This window comes from Mucor velutinosus (genome assembly GCF_035048745.1).
Source record: "Mucor velutinosus strain NIH1002 chromosome Unknown tig00001553, whole genome shotgun sequence".
NCBI lineage: Eukaryota > Fungi > Mucoromycota > Mucoromycetes > Mucorales > Mucoraceae > Mucor > Mucor velutinosus.
In genome coordinates this window covers 58602-82889 of record NW_027041930.1, presented here as the reverse complement: position 1 = coordinate 82889, position 24288 = coordinate 58602, and the positions used below count along the sequence as shown (strand labels likewise).

The following is a 24288-nucleotide window of genomic DNA, read 5'->3' as shown; positions in this document are numbered from 1 at the left end:
CACTCCGCCTTTATATGGTACCTGGATTACTAAATAAAGCGATTTTTTCTTCTTCTTTAGGCAGTGGATTATTTTAAGCGTATCTTGGCATTGCAAGAGAACAATGGTGAGACTTGGAGTGCTCTAGGCCATTGCTACTTGATGATGGACAACCTGCAGGAAGCTTATCAAGCATACCAACAAGCATTGTACCATTTACAGAGCCCAAAAGACCCAAAGCTTTGGTACGGCATTGGCATTCTCTACGATCGTTATGGCTCAATCGAGCATGCTGAAGAGGCATTTTCTGCTGTCATGAAAATGGATCCTCAATTCGAGAAATCAAATGAAATCTACTTTAGATTGGGTATCATTTATAAACAGCAGCAAAAGTATGATTTGTCCTTGCAGGTAAGCGTAACTGAAGTATTTATATGATAGATGAGCTCACATGAATGGGACAGTGCTTTCGATATATCCTGCATAACCCTCCAAGACCATTGACTGAAATCGACATCTGGTTTCAAACAGGCCATGTCTATGAACAGCAAAAAGAATACGAGCTGGCAAAAGAAGCTTATGAGCGCGTATTGTCTGAGAATCCTGATCATGCCAAAGTATTACAACAATTAGGCTGGTTATTCCATCAACAAAACACATCTTTTTCAAACCAACCTACTGCCATTCAATATCTAACTCGATCACTGAAAGCGGACAGCACAGACGCACAGTCTTGGTATTTGTTAGGTAGATGTTACATGGTGGAGCAGAACTACAACAAAGCATACGAGGCGTATCAACAGGCTGTATATCGTGATGCTCGCAATCCCACTTTCTGGTGCTCTATCGGTGTGCTCTACTATCAAATCAATCAATACCGAGACGCTTTGGATGCTTATAGTAGAGCTATTAGACTGAATCCTTACATTAGCGAAGTGTGGTATGACTTGGGCACATTGTATGAATCTTGCAACAATCAAATTCAGGACGCTCTGGATGCCTACCAAAGAGCAAGCGAACTAGATCCCTCAAATCCTCATATCAGACAAAGATTAGAGTTACTGAGAAAGTCTAATCCAAGTAGTGCACCTGTATCGACACCAGTTCCACAAGATGTAAATAACCCCTATCAGTATCAGAATGGGCCCAACAATAGTAACAATAATAGCAGCCCTCAATACCCACCTCCACCTCCTTTAGTGTCTGGCCCACAATCAGGAGGAACAAGTAATGCTTCACCTCAATACCCTCATCACCCACCCAATGGATCAAGAAACTACGAAAATAGTAGAATGGTAAGTACCTTTCCACAAGGGATGGATGCATCTTTTTCTCATTTAATGCCAAAGCAGGATGGTCCACAAACTGTTCCTCGTGATCTCCCCCTGCCTCCACCTCCAGGTACACAAACTGCTGGTGATCGACGTTCACCTATTCCATACGGTCATTTGAACAATGGGAACAGCTATTATGGAGCTGATAACAATAGCAGTAATAGAAATGCAGATGTCCGCATCCCTGATATTGGAGGAGGTGGAAGAGCGCCTGCACCATCTGACCGTGTGACAATGAACCCAATGCTCGAATCAAGATCTCCCATCTATCGTCATAGTGCAAGTAACAATGCCAAAATGGCGTCCATTAGATCACCTATCCCCTCCAAGTCATCTCCCAAATACCAAGCTCCTTATTACAGCCCTAGACAACAGCACCCACATCAATCTCAGGCAAATCCTACATCTGCTGCCCCTCCTCCACCAACGACGAATGCATCAACCTATTCTGGACACTCTACTCCTAGTGAGCCCTATCAACCATACCATCATGACAATGAACCACTTAGAAGAACATCTGTATTGTATGACAACGAAAAGAACAACGTATCACCATCAGCATCCACACCTCCTCCATCAGCTTTGAAAAGAGAGTTCTTTGAGAATGGTGCAAGCAGTAATAGTAGATTACCACCCGTAAATAGCCATCATCCCAACCACCATCATCATAGACACAGCTCCAGCAGTAGTGGAAGTCATCATTCCATGAGCAGACAGCAAACCAAAATTCAAAGTCCAGTTGAAAGTAGTGCAGCTGATACACTCATGAGTATGTCACAGAAGGGCTACGTGAACAACAATCATGCAAGCAGCAGCAGCACCAGCAGCAGTAAAAAAAGAGTTTTAGAAATGGCAGATGATGAGGAAGAAGAAGAGCAAGAGCAAGAAAAGAGGCAGAAATTAGATAAGGCAGCTGCTGTAGAGGACAACAAGAGACTCTCTCCAACATCTTCCTCTGTGAGTACAGCAACAACAAAAGATGGTATAATCGCTGTATCATCGTAAATACATCCATCATCTCGTAAACTGTAGAAAACAACAACCAGGTCAATGATTTATAGCCGTATAAAAAAAAGTACTCTTTTTCATTTAACCTCTTCTTGTGTCAATAATAAACTGATCACATTACCCAATCTACGTACATTACAAAATTGGTTCCTGAAAAGAAAAACCACGATTGTTGATCTGCTTCCATCAGCCCCCCTCCCCTCCCGCACCCAGGGAAAACACATGGTTTTTGTTTGTGATGAACTGTTTCAAATGTTCTTATCAAATATTTGTGTAAATGTATAAACACCAAAGGGTACATACGAATAAACGAGATTCAGTGCAAATAGTGGACTTTATGCCATTTACTGTTATTGAAAAAAAGGTATATACTATGAAAGCAAAGGCGTGGGTCATGTAATTCATTCATTTAAAGGGATCAACACAACTTGATTGTTGTTCAGCTCCCTCTTCAAAGAGGCTACTTGCTGGGAAAATTTTTCTCTATCTTTTGTGCTTAATGTCCATCCACTGCCTTCCATCAAGTTACTCAGGGCCTAGCAACAAAATAAAGTTCAACATGGGTTCACATTCTCAAAACGTATTACCCGACTGTATTTTTTACTAAACTTACTTTGGTTACAAATTCTCGGCGTTCCGGTAACTGTTGCAGGATCACTTGGTTTGTGTACTCTGAAGCAAACTTTAAATAAATGGGGGGAGGGAAAGGGGGTTAATCACTTCATTATCGTCATCAGGTACTAGGACGCTTATTAGGAGCTAAAACCTACATCTCTTTCAAGTAACACAAGTGTATATAAAGGTCTTGACAGCTGCCATTGATCATTATTATCGTCAAATAGTATCATACCAAATAAGGTCGACAATAATTTAGGCAGCACTTGAGGATACTGACTCAAGTAATTCAAGAACCAGGCACCTCTCAGAGATTTGTTCTTCTTGTAATCCTTGTCCTTCTTGCTGTTGTCAGATGGAGGCACAATGCTGCCACTGCTCAGACGACGTAGATCAGTCTTCTCGTTCTCTTGAATGACAAATGTACAGATGTTGTTGAGAGTGGAGCAAGCATGTGTACGGACCCATGCGTCGCTTGATTGAACTCCTTGTTCGCAGGCTTCAAGTGTGTACAGGAATGCTTCTGGTGGCATGTTGGGATCTATCATCATTTGCTCCACAGAAAACTCGTCCAACATCATGAAGAAAGATCTTGTCAGTTTTGGAAAGCTCTGTCTCTTCAAGTTAGTGCAAATACCTACAATACCCATCAATAAACACTACCATCATATCTTCTAATGGTATATCCAACATGAGTTGAAACATCATTGAGAATGCCTCGCTGATTGCCTTGTCCCCATATAACCAAAATACCCCAAAGTTGATATATTTGCCACCAAGACATCGCGCTAAGATATTGAAACATGCAGATATGCCCTTGTATTTCAACGGATACTTTTGAGATTCATCGGCAACGCGTTGATTGAGTATTTGCTGACCATAGGCACACAAGACTTGACTGGCGTCTCGAAACAGCAAAATACCACTAGCCGAAGAAACCTCTAACGTCAATCTTTGGCTCTTGTTGTAAACGAATTCACCGAAAAACTTGAGCAAGATATTCGTACAAGGACTAGGGGAGTATGCTTGGATTCCTTTCATCAGCACGGGCATATAGTCAGGATAAAACCAATGAAAGAACATCAAGTAAGTCTTACGACCTGAGATAGGTTGAATGAAACCACGGAGATCCCTGAATACATCTTGGATTGCGCGCTATTGAACATGTTAAGTGCACAACGCAACGAATCGTGTATAATACATTATTACCTGTACATCGGGTTGCTGGAACTCTTCAATCGTATTCAACATGGACAAGCTGTCTAATCGAGCTTCGAATGGCTTCATGAATTCAAAAAACTCCCCTTCACAATTGTCATCTGCAAACAATATCTTGCACAGGATCTGATAATACAACATGCGACTTCTTCTGTGCTTATCATTGCTAAGGAACGTAAAGTCGCTTGATAAATGGTTTTGCATGATGAGATGAGTAGCCTCCAGCTTGCGGACACTCCTCAATGCGCTATAGCCACCAGTAAGGTCGTTGAACAGTTCGAGTGTTCTTCTGATGACTATGTCACTGTTTCCCCACATTTGAAGGTTGGTCATACTAATACCTGATTAGATCATGATGCCTTTTTTCCATCAGCCATATACTTACATTTTGCGCATGATGAGATTGAGCATGTCTTCTGGTCCTTCAATACCAAACACCTCGTTCAGCTTCGTGTAAGCAGATTTCGCATTGGATTCGCCCACATAAGATTTTCTAAATTGTAAAAAGAAAAACACCAAGGCAGAATCAAGCTTCTCGCTCAAAAACGCAGGATCGCTCTGACCAAGATTTTGATTCACCTCCATCAATTGGACAACTTTGGTAGTCAACTGGCCATCTGCCTCATCGTTCTCGTCAGAGCTCAAATAAGCCGGTCGATTACCAACAAAGACGCCAATGATATAGACAAGCCATGCGAATTTAGCCTCAAACACATCAATAGCTTCCTTGAGATTCTCTCCGCTGATACTGCCCATACTAGCCTGTGTGATCAACTCTTCATAATGAGCAGTAACTGGATCAAACACTTCCACGAGTGCAGCACACGATTTCTCATACTTGCAGCGAGCTATTTGACCCAACATGTTTAATGACTCGAGCAGTGCATCCTCATCATCTAGTGGATCTATGATGCAGCATTAGATATCTCGCCATCCTCAACTCCCCCCCCCTTGGACCAGCTCAGATAGCTTCTCCCTTACCATCCAACATTTCCTCGATTCGGTTCGGCACTGTCTCGATGTAAGTGATGATGAATGTCTTTGTCAATGTCACGGCAATGGCCTGCAACTTTTCCACGGTTTCCTCGCTCAATTGCTGATAGTAAGTCATGCTTTGCACAATGCGAGACCAAAAGCTCAAAAGATAGTAACCAGTTGTGGTAGGAGTCCAAGTTTGAAATGCTTGTTGTGTGAATTTTGCCACCAGTTCTATCCATTCCATGTATCCTTGCTTCTCCGCCATCTCGTTCAAAGGAGCAGTGGTTCTGAATCGCTGTAATAATCGGCAAAATCCATTGTAGCAGCCTGCATCCGTCAAACCTTGCGAGGTAATGATAATGTCCTGAATCCCTTTCATGATGGCTGTTACAAACTTGCTGCGTTCGTCTTCACCGCTGAACAGTGCTTTTCTTGTTGCTGCAATCTGCACAAGGCATTCCATTACTTTACCAGAATGAGGTGGCGAAAATTCAGCGTAAGCTTTAAAAAATTGGGATACGAAATTATCCATCTCGTAAATACTTCTCCATGCCGCAGGGATCTATTCATGAATGTCATGGATGGGTCTGCATGTAAACAATCAAAATAGCTGAGATTTACCTGGACCATGCCTGTATCCTCGCCTGCCTCGTCCAAACTTGTCCCAGCGAAATCAAAGCAAAGGCACTTTAACAGTAGGTCAAGAGTAGCATCTCTGGTTCTGGCTTCTTGATCAGCTGATTCAGGAGATAAATGTATCAATATACATGCAGAATTTATATTTCGAGATACTTTACGTTTATCAAAAGGGACCGATCTGGCCAACAAGCTCTCGAGAAATTGATAAGCATACTTGAATATATCAAGCAATTGAGTATCCCGGAGTCCAGCAGCTAGCAATTATTGAACTTATCAATACCCACTTTTTTACGCAACAGCAGAAACAGCAACAGCAGCAGCACCGCCGCCACCGCCACCACCTCTCACGCATGAACTAACCTGCTTTTCTGAATTTAGCGGAATATTTGGGAATAGTTGCAGCATTGATATCTTGTACAATGACAGATAGGATTTGCATACCAACGATACGATGTTCAGCAGAGGCCTTTAAGTACCATTTATGTTCAGTGCATCCCCCCCCCTTTTTTTTTGTCCTCTTACTAACTTACCTGAAGGAATAGAGTCATGTCTATGTACACATTTTGATACTCTTCATGATCAAGCCAGCCAAATCGAGTCAATAATGCCAACACTCCTGCCAGCTGTGTAATAACAAAAGGTTGCAGATCTGGATGCATGTAAGCGTAATCCAACAAGAAAGTGCCTGTTTATATGGATCAATAAGTATGGGACATTCACAGAATCTGTAAAGCAGATATATCGGATATCATCGTCTTACGCAGCTGAATTTTGGTATCGGTATTAAATATTGTGAATTGTGCCATTACAAGTTGCTTTAATCTTGAAAGAGAGAACGTTTGAACATACGGATTGGGGGAATTCTCCAGCATAATTCTCAAAGCATTGGCTGTATCTGTGGGAGTAGCAACATCGAATGTTGGGATCTGATCAATGTTTATCTTTATGGTATCTGAAGATGAGAAGGTTGGGAAACTAGCTTCTAATATCTTTTGAATCTGATCACGCTCGGAAGGATCTTTAGGATTATAAAGCTCTTGACATAAACTCGAAAAGTACGCTATACACTCTTCCTGTTGATGCTGTGTCATTGTGGATAGCTCTAGTAAGAAAAAAATGGAAAAAGGGAAAAGAATGTATGCTAAAATGCAAAAGGCACCTTTTGTTTTATCAATCATTCACACACAAAAAAAGACAGGTGGTTCCTCAAACCCAATCCTGTGACCTCGTTCATAGCAGGAAACTCATCTTCTATTTGCAAGATTAGGGAATACAAGCTTATATGTGGGTCCTGTTTTGTTTGGACACGCTGCAATGAACCCTTATGCCTCCAAATCCATTGAAATGGTATTTTCTCTTAGACAGCCACGGAAAAATCAGTTTTAAATCACACGATAACAGAGTACGTAATTAAATGGAATACTGGATGGTATTACATTTGTATTACAAGTGTTGTGGCATTGTATACTCTGGATGGCCAAAGGAAGCCACTTGGTCACACGAGATAGTACAGGTACACTGTTCTTCTTGCGCAAGTGCACTACCTTACACGACACCATTGCCAGCAAATCGATCATGACGATATATGGCAGATGTCTGTTTTTATCTTTGGCTTCAGATGTTGTAATGAATCCAGCTTGAAATGTTCTATATTACCATATTCATTGCTTCTTTAAAATAACCTTTTATAGATGTATGCATTGGTGTTGGAACTTTCAGGGGAACTGCTTGTTGTGTATCCGTTTCTGCGGCCCTGACATCTTTGTTTACTTGATGTGATGCATAGATTTCAAAAAACGCAGAACAACCTGTATGCAATGAAAAAATGGCTCGGTAGCCCTATCTTCCTCCCCTCCCCCTCCCCCCCCCCACTTGTTTATTTGAGTCTGCAGACGAGAAAGAAAGAGGCAAATGTACGAGATCAAAGAGCCAAGTAGACATGTGCTTTATGCGCCACTATCTGCAGATCAATAGTAAGTTTTTAGACCGACTTTAATCACTTTCAGAACAATTGAGAATTGGAATCAATAATGTGTGCAAGCATAGCTCTTTACTTCAAGTAAGTATACAAACACTTAAAGTGTTCAATACATTTTAAATCATGAGGTATCTCTGTATTTTGCACTAAGATAAATGATTTGCGACAATTAAACCTACCATATATGAGAATACACAGCAAAATTAACAGAGCATAATTACTTTAAACTGTATTGTCTTTTCGATTCGCAGCAATGCCTTTCAAAAGCATTGATCATGCAAGGCATTAGTAATCTTGCCACTAACCACCAGCCAAATATATTTAAAATTTCGTTACCCTGCTGCTCCAGATTGGCCAAATTTGATCAGAATCGACTTGATTCAGACTATCCATCTGTAGGACTTTAAACAATGAAATAAACATTTATTTCCCTTAAAAAAAAATTTGATTCAGACTATCTTGCAGGATTCGACTATAAATATTGTGAAGAATCCCCTACTTTAGCAATGTTTGAAAATATGAAAAGAAATTTTTGGCCAATATGTCGAAATTTTACATATGAAAACCTCACAAACAGAATTCCAGGGGTTGCCTTGGATTAATAGCAACATTTTAACTTAATATATACCATAGTACAAGTCTTCATTTTTGAGGTCAAAAACGCAATCATTTGATTTCGATGTTTTCCATGAGGTACTTTTTTTTTAGCTCCGTGTAAGTAGGTCCCTAGGGCACTACCAAGAGGCGGGCGCAGTTGATATGATATTCAATTGTATTTAGGATAAAGCGATAGATGACAGGAACAGATGATAGATTCCATGAGGTACCCCTCATGGTTTTGAGACGATTTTGATCAATGTTTTTTTGGTCTCAAAAAAGTTGAGCAAAGGGATCAGTAAGCAAGTGCTTGTTAAAAGCGATTGTTTGGCGCAATTCTGACGGTCTAGAACGACTTTAAACACTAGAAATCGTTGCTCAAATCTATTCAAATTTTGCTATGTTTTGAATATTTTCAAGTAGTAAGAAGTGAAGCGAATACACTGGGTGCTGTTGTATGAGTTGTTTTCAATGAAACAAATGCGGAGCATCATAGAGCAGCCAGAACCACAGTTACAGGTCGCTTATAGATGGTGTTCGCATGACAGTGGAGGCTGAACAGTGACATTTGGTGCTCGTTACAGTGGGATCTCATTTATCTAGATAGTATGTATAGTCCGAGAGTAACTACACTGCATTTCAAACTGCAACACTATGGCTGCTCGCCAAATACTGGCTGTTTGTATAAACTATTTTCCTCTAACTTATGTTGTCTCAGGCAGAAACCTGTTAGACACATTAATAAAGATTAGAATCGCTTCTTGTGGACGAAATCTGAAAAGCAATTACGTTATTTAGTAAACTTTTCGACTTTTATCCTGTATCAAGTATCACAAACGTATTGCCTATTCGAATTATTTGATCAGAGTGCCAAGAATTGGGATTTTGATGTAAAAGACGGCATTCACGACGACTGTCGTAGTAAGCATGCATTTCCAAACTATAGATTTTGGATTTATCTGCTTGTTGAGGTTTTATTTGCCGTGCCTGAATGTTACTGTTCGGTTATCCTGATGGCAAAATGATCCGCCTTCCTAAAATGGACGTCAAAGTTGATTTTGATAACCTGATATCTGATGGGTAGCCTTAAATATGTCCATTTGTTGAATTCGTACGGGTACAGGAGTGCATACATTAAGATTTTCAGTGCTTATCCCGAACATCTACAATGTAACCATCCTGTACTCCGTGGTGCAATCCCGATCTCATCATGTATTGTCTTGTTTGAGATGTGGGAGTTTTCCCTTTATTTTCCTCTTTCGATATCCCAATGGAAAGATGCCCCATTGCCAGTTGATCTCCTTCAAATTATATTAAATTCAGGCGGGTGAACATCAGAATTTTCAGTTGAAAGCACGTGTATGCAAGAGCTTAAAGTTGTACCACCGAGTATATTTTCTCTCAGCATGAAAACAGAGATCTTACGAGAGCAAACCAATCGGTTTGCCCTGTATGACTGATAACCTTTGCATTTCATATGGACTGTTAATTGGCCTAACAAAGTTTGGCGGCATCTAGATAATCGTTCCCATCTAAATATCTTGGAACTACTCCAAAGTAATCCCTTCCTCTCCTCTTCCTTCTCTATTTTCACCTAATTTTGAAGAAACAATCATATAATGTCTGACGCTGCACAAAAACGTAAGTAAAGATGCATTCTGCAGAAAAGGGCTAGAGATTGAGCATTTCGATTCGGCATGTGTAGCTCTTCCTTTCGGTTTCCAGTTTTTGGCTGGTGCTATTGCCGGTGTTTCTGAGATTTTGGTCATGTATCCCTTGGATGGTAAGATATAGCTCGAGAATATGAGAGTTCGGCATGTGGTTAATCAAGATTTTTAGTTGTCAAGACCAGAGCTCAATTAAGTACTGGCGCCAACACTGGCATCATCACTACCATGACCAACATGATCAAGCAAGAAGGGTAAATTACCCCACTTTTTTATAATACTTTAGCTTTGTGTGACTCATCGTACGCCATTGATCATTCGATTTTATTAGTGCCGCTTCACTCTATCGAGGTATTTTGCCACCCATCATGGTAGAGGCACCTAAGCGTGCTACGAAGTTTGCTGCCAATGAACAATATACTGGTCTTTACAAGAAGATGTTTGGTTTCGAAAAGGTAACTCAATCGTTGTCCATCTTGACTGGTGTCAGTGCTGGTATCACGGAAGCCTTTTTGATTGTGCCTTTCGAACTGATCAAGGTCAGAATGCAAGATAAGAGAAATGTAAGTCTAAGCTGATGTTGATGGCATTGGGAGAGTCCAGGTGTTAATATATTGCCTAGCTTGGTAAATACAATGGTACTGCTGATACTTTCAAGAAGATCATTGCTTCAGAAGGAGCTTTGGCTTTATTCAATGGTTTGGAAGCTACCATGTGGCGTCATGCCGTCTGGAACGGTGCCTACTTTGGTTTGATCTTCACAGTCAAGGACAACATGCCCAAATCCAAGGTGAGAGCAATAGCTGATGTATGTCGTACATGAGTCTAATGTGCTTGTAGGATCCTAACCAACAACGTATCACTAACTTTGCTGCTGGTACTGTTGGTGGTATTGTCGCCACTGCTTTCAACACACCTTTCGATGTTGTTAAGACCCGTGTTCAAAGTTATGATGGTGTTGGTGTCAAGAAATATAATTGGACTTTGCCTGCATTGGCTACTGTTGCCAAGGAAGAAGGGTAGGATGATTAAGAGCATATATCGCCCAGTTTATGAGCTAACATTGTGTTCTTAGTATGGCATCCTTGTACAGAGGTTTCTTGCCCAAGGTTTTGAGATTGGGTCCTGGGTAAGTGCACAAAACATAATCTAAAAGTGCGTGTAACACTAATTGTTTTATAAACATATAGTGGTGGTATTCTTTTGGTTGTCTTTGAGACAGTTTCAGGATTCATTAGAAAGAACATTTTGAAGGAAGAGTAAATCAAAAGAGGGACAAAAAAAAAAGTAAAATAGAAGTGAAAGGACATGTATTTTCATAATTTATTGTATAGAATAAAAACTTTTTGTATACATTTATTCTGCAGTAATTCGCCTCTGGAATGAATTTTTGAAGAACCCTCTAAATCGATCAAATGTGAATTTAGTTTTGATGGTTTTTTCATTTTTGACATGGTCTAGGTTGTGGTTATTGACTGGCGTAATTTGTGATTTCTTTCTAAATATCCGCATGAAGAATTCAGAGGGCTTCGAGTGCTTATCGCTGGATGTTGTGTGCTCTGTAGTGATTGTTTTGTTATGTGCTTTTGTTAAACTGGATAGTGATGTTGCCATGGAAACCGACGACGCTTTGGAAAACGCACTTACTTTTTTTCTTGAAGAAAAGTTTGTGAGTCTACTGCTAAGAGTCAACTGGGACGAGGTTAACAGTGAACAACGAGTCATAGTAGGTGGTAATAGCCATGGATGCAATAGACAATCTTTGGCTGTTATACGGTCTTTAGCATCTTTGCATAGTAGCTTTTGAATCAAATCAGATGCGTCTCGTGTTACGTATGGAGGAATAGTATATTGGCCACGACTGATCTTTTGAAATAACTGAGGCATCTCATCTCCTTGAAATGGCAGAGATCCTGTCAACATGGCAAATAATATAACACCACAGCTCCATAAATCGACTGGAGGCCCACGATATGGTGTGGCAGTAACCATCTCAGGTGCAGCGTAAAACGGACTACCACAGTAAGTGCTCAGTACCTGATGCCTCTCCTTGAAGACGTTACCAAAGCCAAAATCACATATTCTGATTCGCTGTGTGCTGTCAATGAGTACTGCAAAGCAAATTAGTTATTCTATTGACCAGGCAGCTGTTCTGTAGCAAATACCGTTCTCTGGTTTCAAATCTCTATGTACAATGTTATTCTACAGTCGCAATTAAGTTAGTGTACGGAAGTAGTATGTGTCAAACGTCAACCTACATCGTGAATATACTCTACTGCTTCTATGATCTCTCTAAACCATCTGCGTGCTGTTGGCTCAGCCAAGCCTTTTGATTGCTTGATTTTGTCAAATAATTCGCCACCTTCCACATACTCCATGACAATGTAAATATAGTCGTCTTCAGTCAGGACATCATACACTCGAACAATATTCTTATGGCTGAGACCTGAAGCAAATGTCTCACAAATAGATTGTTCTCTTTGAGCATGCTGTCTTTGATCCCCTGATTTGAACATCTTTTTATCGACCACTTTAACAGCATACTGCTTTGGTGTTAGGCGATTGATTGATTGCATAACAGTGCTTGTGTATACCTGCTCCCCTGATTCTCTATCCTCCACCAGATACACTTTTCCGAAATTGCCCTTACCCAATGTATAGAGCTTTTCGTAGCGAGAATCGAATCTATTCAGAGATATCCTAGCTTTTATCTATAAACATAATCTGCTTTAAGTTTGTGCAAGGTGGACGTATCTTTAGCATTGCTTCGGGGCACATACAATACCTCGTTTATTCTACTGGAACTATTTACGTTGATGGCAGAGTGTTTCTTCATATTTAGGTTTGAAAAGAGAGAGAAAGAAGATAGTAAAGGTACGTACAATGCCTGATGAAATAACTGCGAATAAAGGTACTCGAATAACTCGGAAAATATAACTCATTTCTTTTCTTTTTGCAATTTGGACAACATCGAAATATTTCTTACTTGAGAATTCTACAGAGTGGTTTCATTCATTGTATACATGTTTGCAAAACTGATTTGTATTTGATTTACACACAAACAACTACGAGTATCAGTCTTTGTAATCGAGAAATGCAATCGAATGCGAATCGCTGCCATTCGTCAATGCAGCCACCACAAGTTTCAAGTTAAAAGGGTGCAACAGGGAGACTGCGAAAGGATTTTTATTTAAAGAATGCCTCCAAATGATATTTAGATGGCTCTTTGTTCGAAACTATTCATCATGTCGAGTTTAAAGAGGGGGCGCCAAGATGCACCAGAAGCAGACAGCTCTAGTTCAATTAGCTCTTCTCAAACGAACACAACAAACGAAGTTGCTTACGACGCTAGCTACTTTCCCTTGCCTGAAACACGATTTCCATTAGGTACACCTATTCAGTCGTAAGTTCTGATTTGTCGAAGTGGTCAAAGAGTAATGGTCTAACGTTTGAACGATAGTAAGAGATCTAGAAAGCTATACTCTGATTTAGCGGACGAGCGTGAGTTCCTGTTACATCTCAAGGAGTTGTGGAAGAGCAAACTTGCCGATCTAAAGGTAGTATTTCAATACAGAAAGCTAAGCTATTATACTCATGTTCTAAATCAGGAGGATAGAAGACTATTAGAAAAGATGAAAGACGCTAAGAAACACGATGTCATTAATGAGGAGCCACTGTTTTGTCCTGAAGAAAAAGAAGAAGAGCAACCCGAGAAGGACGATGTACATGACGCTGTTTCCATTGGTCCACCCATTGCGGCCGAAACCAAAGATCAGGAGGATCAACCCGATTCATTCAAAATAGTGAATGGCCAAGTTGTAGTCAAAGACCCAAGCATGCTGGCAACGCTTCAAGAATTGGATAAAATCTACATGGATTCTCATAATGCACAACAAGAGTCATCATCCGATGAAGAGGAAGTTGTGGAGAACGATGAAGACGCTAGACGGGCATTGCACAAAATGTTGGAAGAATTTGGCGGTGGCTTTTAGGTGTTTATTATTATTACAAATTTAGTTGGCAAGAGGATAGTGAGGACGGATATCAACTGGAATACCAGCATCATCAATACGAGCCAAGGCATCCTTGGTGTCCTTGTGAAGTACACCATACTTTTTAACAAAATCATCGACTGCAGTCTTATCACCATCACCTTGAAGGATCAAAATGTCTCTAGTCAGATCAGAAACAGCTGAACGAATCTTTTCGAAATCAACGCTGAACAACTTTGTCTTTTCATCGCATCTGAAACCACCTTTTTCTACCAAGTAATTAAGTTGAATTGCTTGTCCCAAACCATGTGCTTCTTGGATACCGAAACGGATTGAACGGAAGGCAGAGGCTAGGAATGTAACCCAGAACTCCTTTTGTGTGACATTGTCGATAGTGCCATGATCTATCATCAAATCAGCAGCAAATAAAGCGGCAATGTCTGCCTTGGCCTCTTCGAGGGCAGAGTGATATTCTTGTAATTTGGAACGAACAGTATCGCCCTGGAGTGTGTGATGGGGACCGTTACTATGGCACACCTCATGAAGCAAGACGTGAGTTGTGAATGCATCCTTTGTCAAATGAACCAATTGATCTTTAGCCAACACCTGGGATGCAATAGGTGTCAAAACATGCTCGAATTTGCCTTCTTGGACATTCTTGATAAGCACCAGCTTGGAGCCACCCTTCTTGATGGCTTCCTCGTCATTGGGAAGATTATAAGCAGCAGTCATGGGCACCTGTTATTTTGGTTAATAATCAATGAATTTTGCTATTCAAGAAAGGCTACTCACAGCAACATCACCAGCAGCATATAATTGATTCACAACAACAATAGGAGCAGCAACCAGCTTGTCGTTACGATATTTCTCTGGAATAGGCAAACGGTCTTCCACAAATTGAAGATCAGAGAACTTTTCCAAAAGCTTGGAGGAGTGCTCATCTCTTACATGGATGTAGAACTCGTAGGCACTCTTGAACGTGAAAAGACCATCAGTGTATTGCTCATAAGGACCGATTGTAATTTCCAACTTGTTGGACTTGCCAAGACGAAGCCAATCCAACTCGGAATCCAAATAGTTGTTAGTTTCAAAGGCATCAGCACGCGAGGCTAAGAATTCGTCGATGCGAGTTCCTTGTTCTTCATCAGCAAGTTTGACACCCTTAAGCTCATTAGCAGCCTCACGCAGATGTTGAGCTGCAGGCTTCAAAAGATCGGCATATGCTTCGGCGTAGGAAACTGTCTCGAATCTACCATGGTCGTCCTTGCGAATAAGGGTGTAATAGCTCTTGGCCTTCTTTTGCTCTTCTGGTGATAGAGTCTCTATCCATGCCTCAAAGTCAACCTTCTTCATACCTTCAGGATAGAAATTACCGCCTTCAGGGCGTTCAGGCACACCATCAACGAAGGGTACATTATCATCCTCACGCGCCTATACATCACAGATAAGCACATGCGCAATGAAAATGTCGAATAAATACACTTACCCAAGGACCCTTATACATTTCAAACAAAGTAATAAGCTCCTTGTTTCCTTCAGCATGTAACTTTTTGCGCAATTCCTCGTTACCAGACCATGCTTGACGCATATAGAGTTGGTCAATGTACTTTCCTGCCTTGACTAAATGCTTTAAAGCAGCGTGCTCTTGTGCGCTCAAATGGGAGAGATCAGCAGTGCACTCATAGAGGGCGAAGCGAGCAATTCTGCTGGAGAGAGAACGAATTGAGGCCATGTTTAATTAATAGATGAAAGTAAAAGCGAAAGAAGACGAAAAGAAGACGATGCGTGTTCTCATGCTTAACTGTTGCAAGCAACATGCCATCACAACCAATTACAGTGTGGGAAAATGACTTTGAAAGAAGCGAGTAGTATTGTAATTCTGAAAAAGTAAATTTGTAACTGAAAAGGTTATTCCTGGAGCAATTGACAGCTCCGGCATCTCGCTGACATTCTGATTTAGCTATATTTTCTAAATTTATAACTTGTGGTTGCTTTAAATATGAGAGATGGAATTTCAAAAGGTACCTTACCTGTGATGAATGGTATTTTCTAGAGAAAGAGAGGTTCGAATTGCAGACCGTGCAAATTTGTGAGTGAAAATCAACCAGTCCTTTCAATTTTCTTTCAGAATTCTACACCATTAGGCGTCTTTTGATGCCTCCATTCGGCTAGCATTCTTTGTTTTGATGCTCTATTGAAGTTGTCGAGAAATCAAGCAACGAAAGCAAGACGACCCAGCCAGACCCCTTTTACTCGGACATTGACATTACTTGGGCTGGAGCTCAAAAATGGCATTTTGAAGCTCCAAAAATTCTACTTTTCTCTTGATATTTCGGAACCTACTTGATAAACATTTCTACTCTATTAAACGAGAATTGTAGCATCAAAGCAGACACAGCCAATGGTATACATTTTTTGTATGTTTTAACCTTTTTATCGTCATAAAAGTGCCGAAAAGTAGAATTTTTGTCTGAAGGCTGGAGTCAAAAAAAAAAAACGAAGGCCAAACAGAGGTAGCGCATCTCCCTCAAAAATAGCTTTTTTTCTAGAATTTAATAACCAAAAGATGCCTCTTGTTGCTTCAGATTGGAACCATTTTTTAATTTACGATTTCGTAGTAAAAACATGGAGAAATCAAGCAAAGAAAGTAAGGACACCCAGCTAGACCCCTTTTAGTCGGACAATAAAACATGCTCTACGCTTGAGCCTAATTTGAAATTTTAAGGCTTCAAAAAATCACTTTTACCTCATTAACCCAAAACCTGGCAAGTAAAGTATGCCTAACTATTATGTGATTCCTGTAGCCATAAATTGGACACATCTAATGGCATAACTTTTTAAATAGATTTTCACTTCTATTTTCAGGAAAACAATGAAAACTCGAAATTTCGCCTGAGGGTTAAGGTCAAAAAATGTGGGTCAAACCTTAAATCTGCATTTACGGTCAAAAAATGCTTTTTTCTGTACAAAAGAAAGATTAAATTGTGTTTCCAAAGGCTTCTTTCTACTGCATGCCAAAGCAACAGACGGTAAGCTTGTTAATGGGAAGAATTTACTAATTGTTTCCTGTTGTGGATCAGATGGCAATGTTAACTATTTGGCCATCAGCAGCAACAGCAGATTTAGAACCCAATCGAGAGCAAGTAGGGGATGCTGAATTACTGGCTCTTTTTGTTTACTCACAATTTACATGATTTCCAACAACCTTAAAAGAGCAGGGTATCGATCATTACATACTAGCAGTCAAAAGACTGTATTGTATGGTTGGGGTCAGACACAAGCATTGCCATTAGCAAAGGGTCACTTGGATCGAGTACTTCCACAACCTACCAATTTACAAAAAGAACACGATTATGCATTGCCTGTAAGTTGCACGATATGGCATTCGCGAGATAATTTATCGACGTATAGTGTGTAGAAAGATCAGTCAGTGACACATGCAAGTAGTGGATGGGGTCATTCATTATTAAGAACGCAAGATAACAGCGTATATGCATTTGGATTGAACCAAAGTGGACAATTGGGTACTCGTGCGGTGGGCACTCATAAAGTGAATGTAAACAATACTGTCAAATTACTCTCGTGTGGACGGGAGCATTCACATGTAGTAACAGAGAACAAAGAAAATGGAGGTAATGTACCCAAGGAGCTTTGACACGATATATACTCACACATGATTTGACAGGCACACAACTTTACTCCTTTGGCAACAACATGTATGGTCAGTTGGGATTAAGGAAAAACAAAAACACAACCCCTGGGCAGTTCATCAAAGAAGAAGAACCCAAGCTGGTTGATTTCCCGGATAAGATAACGCACATCACAAGTGGGCTTGATAATACTATATTTGCAACTAGCAAGGGTACACTTTATGGTATGGGTTGGAGTGCTGACGGACAGTTGGGACAAGGCAAAGACGATAAGGATGTGCCATCTCCATTGCGATTGAGTCTTGAGGTGAAGAAGTTATCGAGCTCTACGGATTTTACTCTGGTGTTGGATGTCAATGGCAAATTATGGACTTGGGGTAATTCGGAATATGGACAAGGCGTTCAGGGAAAGGTGATCGATAGAGTAAGTGTTTTGATTTACTAGGGTGTAGTATTATTTATCAAATCTCTCCTTGTTTTTTTTTTGTAATTAGATCTTGGAACCATTGCAAATTACAAATGTGGAGGGGCAAGTAGTGGACATGGCAGCTGGCGGTCCATTTTCTGTGTTGCTCACAAAAGATGGAAATGTGTATACTTGTGGTTACGGCGCTTTAGGGCTAGGGAAAGACAAAATTCAGACATTGGAGAGTACGCAGGTCAAAGGCTTATCCAACGTTACCAAAGTTTTTGCAGCCACAGACTATGCGGCAGCAATTACAGCGACTGGGGAGCTCTACACATGGGGATTGAACGGACCTAGCTGTCGATTAGGCACCGGCAACTCTCAACATGCATTTGAGCCAGTTCGTGTAAATATAGATAGAGAGGTGATGGACTTGTCCCTTGGCACAAACCATGCATTTGCTGTATGTGCCGCATGAAATCTTCCGAGGTAGAATAAAATGTGCCATCTGTTATCCTCCGAGTTATACATGTTCGTTTTTCGGATTATTAGGGCTTGTTGAACCTATCAAAGAGAGGAAGAAAAACACACAAATTATTGCATTTTTCTTTTATTTCTCTTTCTCCATAAAATGAACGCTGCGAAACTCGAGTATATGGCAGTATTCGAGCAATATGATTCACATTCAAGGTATTTAGACAAATCAAAGAAACAAAAAGGAAGAAAATAATACTTTTCAACAAAAGGGACTACACTAAAGAGGTAAAAACAAATAAACATGTACCTAATCAGCATACAAACAAAGCATCGATTTATTTGTGTGTATATAATAGAAGCCATACGACTGTATTTTGCCTAATTCAAGTAACCAAGAATTCAGTCATCTCGACAAGATGTTGCGGCAACAGCACCAGCAAGCTCAGTTCGTCGTTCCTGACTTGATCAAAAGCAAGCGAAAGTCTGTAGTGATCAAATCACTCGCATGTTTACGCACACAAAAGGACTGCGATGAAATAATGGAAGATCTGTTCTCAATATCTGATTCGAGCCTATCGTCCGATGAAGAGCAGGATGCTGATGAGGAGCAGGAAGATCAGCTTAATCAACAATTAACAACAACAACAATTACAGAAACACCAATGCAAACACCAGCACACATGCTATTACCTCATATAGCAGATTACTTGGTCAAGCATCCCGATGAGCCACCGGAGAACTTTCTGTTTAAACACTATCACCGGCTATCACTTGAGGATCTGCATTATCCTATAGAAAAGATTGGGCACCTTATACAATCATGCAACTCGCTCGCTGAAGGAGTTTACATTACAATGGATGAATTTGAAGCACTCCAAGGATTCAGTCGATTTTTCACTATCCATTAAACTTGTGAAAGGGGAACAAAGCAGAAAAAAAAAGGGAGATTTCAGTGAGAAGAGAGGGGATGAATAGTAAGTGATATTTATATGGTTCGTGCATTTGTATAATTGCTTCAATTGGTGAGGTGAGACAAAAAGTTATAAACTACTTTGCATGTTGATGGGCGTAGATTTTTGACCCCTTTATTCTCCATGTATTTATATAGTTTTCCACCCCTTTTATTTTCTTTTTAGTTGTTGTTTTTTTTTTGTTTCCCTTTCTTATTTTCTTTTACAAGTTGTCTATTATCATGTCAAACTATCCCTGTCAACCATCAATTGATAATAAACATCACAATATGCGTTGTACAAGTCTCAGCAGCACCAGTAGCCATAGTAGCAACAGTGGCAGTAGCACAAGTAGCATTAGCAGTAATAATAGCACATCTAGTCATTACAAGCGAGGCAAACGAAGCGATATAGGTAGGGTACCGCTGTTTAACTCCAAGTAGCAGTCTGTAATGTGTATTTCAGGACCAACCCATCAACACACGTATCATCCGTATTGTAAACAACAGTCAATCCAATCCATGTCCCAGCAACAAGATACAAGACAATCATCATCACTGCAGCAGCAGCTACCAGCTACTACGTCTTTCTCTTCTTCGTCTCAATCATGTAGATATGATTCATCGCTTGGTCTATTGACAAAAAAGTTCATTGCATTACTTCGATCCAGTGCCCATGGCGACCTTGATCTGAATCGCGCCGCCAGCCAACTCAAAGTGCAGAAACGAAGAATATATGATATTACCAATGTACTGGAAGGTATTCAACTTATTGAAAAAAACTCCAAAAATCATGTACGGTGGATGTAAGTGTGTAATTATAAAAACCCCATCTTTGCTTGACTAATTTGTCAATGAAAAAAAAAAAAAAAAAAAAAAGCGGGAATGCTGCAGTCAATGCCACTAATGAAACGACGGATGATAATATCATGACAACAACAACAGCATCAACATCATCCGCATCAACAAATGAGCTCGAGCAAAGGCTCGCCTATCTGAGAAACCACAATCAAACACTAGAAAATGAGCAAAACCATCTGAATATATTCAAACAGCAGATAGATCAAGAAATTGAAAGAGTGATCAAGAATAATGCGTCATATTGTTATTTGACATTAGATGATATTGATAGGTTTGAGGTCATTATGGCAGCTCAGCAGGAGGCCCTCGTGGTTGTAAATGCGCCTTATGATACAGATATCGAGGTGCATCAAGTGAAAAATGCGACTCCAACCAAGAAAAAGGTACACATATAAACTTATACCCCTTAAATTCCCTCATTTACAACAAACAAACCTCATTATTTATCCTGTTAAATTTAGCCTAACAACACAACGACAAAGTGTTTGATAAGAGTGCCTGAAAACTCTACGAAACCTCTTAGACTGATATCGTTGAAGCATAAAGACAACGACCATAATAATCATTGATTTTTTTTTTTTTTTTTTTTTACACCATCGATTTTCTTCCTGGCGAACAAAATTTAACTCACAGAAAAAGACTTCTAATTTATTCCACATAACACTGTGACTAAAAAAGATTCAAATTTATCTGAATATATTAGAATTTGACCAATTTTTTCTGAAATATCCTAAAAATGTCTTAATCACTCTGAATTTGTCCAAATCCCTTTGGAAATATTCAGATAAATTCATGCAGATGAAAATTAATAAATTAAGCTTAGAGAAATTTGGAGAAATTTAGAAAAATTTAGATATTATTCAGCGATTTTTTTTACCACGAAACGATCTTCATCAGAAAAGCGAGTAGTCATCGCTACGCCATTTTTATTTCTTATTTGTCAACTGCTTCAGATTCTTTCTTGTAAGGGAGTCGTGCTCCATTTTTTATTTAGAGGTCTCTGAATGTCATAATAGGATAGGAAGAAGAAAGAAAGAAGATATATTATTACAGAGCAACAATAGAAAGGAAACAATATTAACTAGTTATTATTATTAGGAATGAATTTTCAGCTTTGCATGCGACCGGGCAAAAGAATGAGCATTAAGATATAGAACAGTGGGATGGCTAGTAATTTGGAAGGATGTACAAACATCAGTTTGAGAGAAAGGTGACCATGATGTTGGCGTATATTTATTTTATGCAAAGTCAAATATAGAATCATCATTGTATACTTTCAAACCAATTCTTTTCATATCAGGCCAAACAAAGAAGAGCTTCCCAGATATGGCAGACTTCAGAATTGCAACTGAAGACAAAATATCATCGACAGCTATTATATCCAGATCCCATGCACCATTGGAAGTATCCGAGTTGGCATTGTCAAGGAAACATTCAGGGATGCCGGACGTTGATACCGTTACGTTCTGATAGACTTGGCAAACGGCTAGAGCATGTGTTGCACCAGAGAAGTTGTGCTCAAAGATGAGCAACACCTTTACCAGCAATGGTAGCGAACTGCGGCGAGCACAATTGACCAGGGCATGGTCTGACAGCTTCTTCTTTCTACTTGGTGGATCGAAAGTAGAGTCGATCGTGATGTTGTTGCCAAGTCGTAGTGAGGTAGCGCACTTGATCTGCGGATTGACACGAGCAGTGTTGTAATGTTTGCACAACATAGAAGCAATAGACGGTGACAGCTTGATGTCGCCCATATTCAATGATTTCGAGAAGGTGATGGCAGTATCCGTCGAATTGTCAAATGCAATTGTCCTTCTTTTTTCATAGCTGTTACATGCAATATCCAGCATGATATTTTCCGCTTGTTTTGCAACTTGACTACAGCCATGGATCCTCTTCTTGATCATTTGGATCCTTCTCTCCAAAACACGGCAACTGTACTGAGGCATGGGGCCTATCTTTCGAATCACCATCGTGATATGCTCCAAATAATGTTCACTGATTGGAAAGAATTTTGCTGAGATGTGAAGACGAAGAAATTGGTGCCACTTGGTTATTAGTTCCTCCAACTTTTGTATCTCGCTCTCAGATATATCCTGCTGCAAGCATACTGAGCAAATCAGAGATATTGTACGTAGGGCTTCCTTGGCAGCTTCAGAGACAGTAGGATCCAAATGGCATAAATCAACGTGGTCGATAAGAACTGTGGGCACAAAGTACTTCAGGAACACCAACCAATCTACTCCTCGAGCTGTCCCTCCCTTGCTGAAGACATCCATGAAATTGCCTTCGAAGATCAAAGGTGATGTGCTTGCAAGTTGGTTCAAGCAAATGCTAATCTTCTCTATTTGTCGCGGCTTCAAGCGAAGAATCGATTCCTTGTCCGTAAACATTTTCTTGATTCTTGGTCCCATGTTTTGTCCAAACAAATGAAATTCATCCAAGCCCACAAACGTTGGATCAATGAATGATGGCAGGTTTCGAAACAAAGAAGGCCTCTCGATACCAAGTTCTGGTGCACTGGATTTGTATTCTTCAATTGTTAGCAATCGTAGTGGTCGATCTTCATCATTAGCTGCTAGTTGAAAAGAAATAACACCATTTTTGCTGATGCCAATGATCGTACAAAAACGGCAGCCTTGAAGCGACGTATGGGATGCGAGGAAATTGAGTTCGCTGACGCTGGGGATATCACCAAAGGATCCCATGAGGTGGACTTTGAGCGAGATATTTGTTGAGTTGTTTCTCTGCACTTGTAGTCCATCACGAGCCAATTTTTCCAATTCGCTGACAAGGTATTGAAGGTAACTGTCTAATCTCTTGGTGTTTGGGATAATGGCGAAATCAATCAGGAACTCCATTTTGTATCTATAGGCAGAAGGAAGGTTCAAGATTTGTAGCATGACCAAGTTCAACTTTGCACCGCCTTTTTTGTGTGATTGGAATCCATCTACGTACAGGGACAGGCCAATGTCGTATCTATTGTTGAATAGATGCTTGTTGTTCACTAAATTTTGCATTATATCGCCCTTGAACCTTGCTCTGATGGATGAATTCTCGTCATCAAGCACTCTGATAAAGTTTGGATTTTCGAACAACGTGGCAAGTTGTGGACCGATTGGCAGCATCTTGATGGTTCTTCTGGGGCTACCATCAATATCGAATCTCTTTTCAAAGCACACTGGACATTCGTCCCCATCCTCTGGTTGAAAGGCATAGCAATACCTGATGCACACATCGACTGTATAAGGTGCAAAAGAAGTTGCCCTTTTCCTAGCAGAGCTGGCCTTGAATGTTGAGACTATAGGCGTTGCAACTTATCATAGTAGATGTTAGCGCTTTGAAACAACCAACTTTGTTATGGTTACTTACAAGGATACGTTTGGTTGTGCCATTGAACAAGTCTTCGGATGCTTGAGTTTGTCAAGTTTTCTTCCCTGAAGATCTTGTGGATCTCAGTATTTTTAGCATCCAGTGGTGGTAATGCCTCGCAACTGTCAGACATCTGATTGTCACTATAGTTAGCGCCGAGTCCATCAGAGTCTCCAAAGTCATATCCGCCATCGCTACCAGGTTCACCATCGCTACCAGGTTCACCATCGCTGTTTTCTTGCTGACTATTTCTTTCAGTGTAAGGTCCAGCCTGAGTATCATGTTCAGTTCTTGCTTTCTTTCTTTGATACTGATTAGTCTCCAGGTTGTGCAAGTCTACAGTTGTTGTGTCATTTGAAGAGTGCCAAAGTTTATGCTGTTTTTCATGTCTATTGCGAATTCTTCGGCAACACTGGGCACAAAAAAATGGCATCGTAAATAATATTAGAAATAAAGGTTAAACACAAATCTGTCTGGATTGTCTTTTATGCTCCTTATATTGCATGCGTTTCAATCATACAGATTGAAACGCATGCAATATTGAACATAGAATACACTTTGATTGGTA

At 40.2% G+C, this 24288-nt stretch overlaps 9 protein-coding genes across 9 annotated transcripts; 5 read left to right on the top strand and 4 right to left on the bottom strand.

Annotated features, from left to right (window-relative positions):
• Positions 1-2722: 2722 nt before the first annotated feature.
• On the bottom strand, positions 2723-6862 carry ATC70_007371 (uncharacterized protein; the record flags this gene model as incomplete). The annotated part of the gene is made up of 12 exons (XM_064826631.1): positions 2723-2857; positions 2935-3003; positions 3092-3547; positions 3600-4091; positions 4146-4488; positions 4540-5059; positions 5136-5694; positions 5754-5869; positions 5930-6025; positions 6132-6237; positions 6302-6456; positions 6532-6862. 12 exons carry the CDS (start codon positions 6860-6862, stop codon positions 2723-2725), a joined length of 3378 nt encoding a protein of 1125 aa, XP_064675688.1.
• Positions 6863-9965: 3103 nt separating this feature from the next.
• Positions 9966-11276, top strand: ATC70_007370 (uncharacterized protein; the record flags this gene model as incomplete). The annotated part of the gene is made up of 8 exons (XM_064826630.1): positions 9966-9987; positions 10052-10129; positions 10186-10267; positions 10345-10576; positions 10636-10803; positions 10854-11032; positions 11089-11142; positions 11204-11276. 8 exons carry the CDS (start codon positions 9966-9968, stop codon positions 11274-11276), a joined length of 888 nt encoding a protein of 295 aa, XP_064675687.1.
• Positions 11277-11369: 93 nt separating this feature from the next.
• Positions 11370-12849, bottom strand: ATC70_007369 (uncharacterized protein; the record flags this gene model as incomplete). The annotated part of the gene is made up of 5 exons (XM_064826629.1): positions 11370-12124; positions 12179-12215; positions 12272-12556; positions 12608-12724; positions 12799-12849. 5 exons carry the CDS (start codon positions 12847-12849, stop codon positions 11370-11372), a joined length of 1245 nt encoding a protein of 414 aa, XP_064675686.1.
• Positions 12850-13258: 409 nt separating this feature from the next.
• Positions 13259-14005, top strand: ATC70_007368 (uncharacterized protein; the record flags this gene model as incomplete). The annotated part of the gene is made up of 3 exons (XM_064826628.1): positions 13259-13416; positions 13474-13570; positions 13622-14005. The coding sequence occupies 3 exons, from the start codon at positions 13259-13261 to the stop codon at positions 14003-14005; spliced, it is 639 nt and encodes a 212-aa protein (XP_064675685.1).
• Positions 14006-14026: 21 nt separating this feature from the next.
• On the bottom strand, positions 14027-15737 carry ATC70_007367 (uncharacterized protein; the record flags this gene model as incomplete). The annotated part of the gene is made up of 3 exons (XM_064826627.1): positions 14027-14743; positions 14798-15436; positions 15492-15737. 3 exons carry the CDS (start codon positions 15735-15737, stop codon positions 14027-14029), a joined length of 1602 nt encoding a protein of 533 aa, XP_064675684.1.
• A 1458-nt stretch (positions 15738-17195) lies between these two features.
• ATC70_007366 (uncharacterized protein) lies at positions 17196-18539 on the top strand (the record flags this gene model as incomplete). Its single annotated transcript, XM_064826626.1, has 4 exons — positions 17196-17369; positions 17424-17637; positions 17691-18079; positions 18150-18539. The coding sequence occupies 4 exons, from the start codon at positions 17196-17198 to the stop codon at positions 18537-18539; spliced, it is 1167 nt and encodes a 388-aa protein (XP_064675683.1).
• A 153-nt stretch (positions 18540-18692) lies between these two features.
• ATC70_007365 (uncharacterized protein) lies at positions 18693-19446 on the top strand (the record flags this gene model as incomplete). The annotated part of the gene is made up of 3 exons (XM_064826625.1): positions 18693-18751; positions 18808-18823; positions 18895-19446. 3 exons carry the CDS (start codon positions 18693-18695, stop codon positions 19444-19446), a joined length of 627 nt encoding a protein of 208 aa, XP_064675682.1.
• Positions 19447-19778: 332 nt separating this feature from the next.
• Positions 19779-20917, top strand: RPB4 (RNA polymerase B; the record flags this gene model as incomplete). Its single annotated transcript, XM_064826624.1, has 4 exons — positions 19779-19902; positions 19954-20293; positions 20368-20731; positions 20810-20917. 4 exons carry the CDS (start codon positions 19779-19781, stop codon positions 20915-20917), a joined length of 936 nt encoding a protein of 311 aa, XP_064675681.1.
• A 669-nt stretch (positions 20918-21586) lies between these two features.
• On the bottom strand, positions 21587-24153 carry ATC70_007363 (uncharacterized protein; the record flags this gene model as incomplete). Its single annotated transcript, XM_064826623.1, has 2 exons — positions 21587-23664; positions 23721-24153. 2 exons carry the CDS (start codon positions 24151-24153, stop codon positions 21587-21589), a joined length of 2511 nt encoding a protein of 836 aa, XP_064675680.1.
• Between the last annotated feature and the right edge of the window lie 135 nt (positions 24154-24288).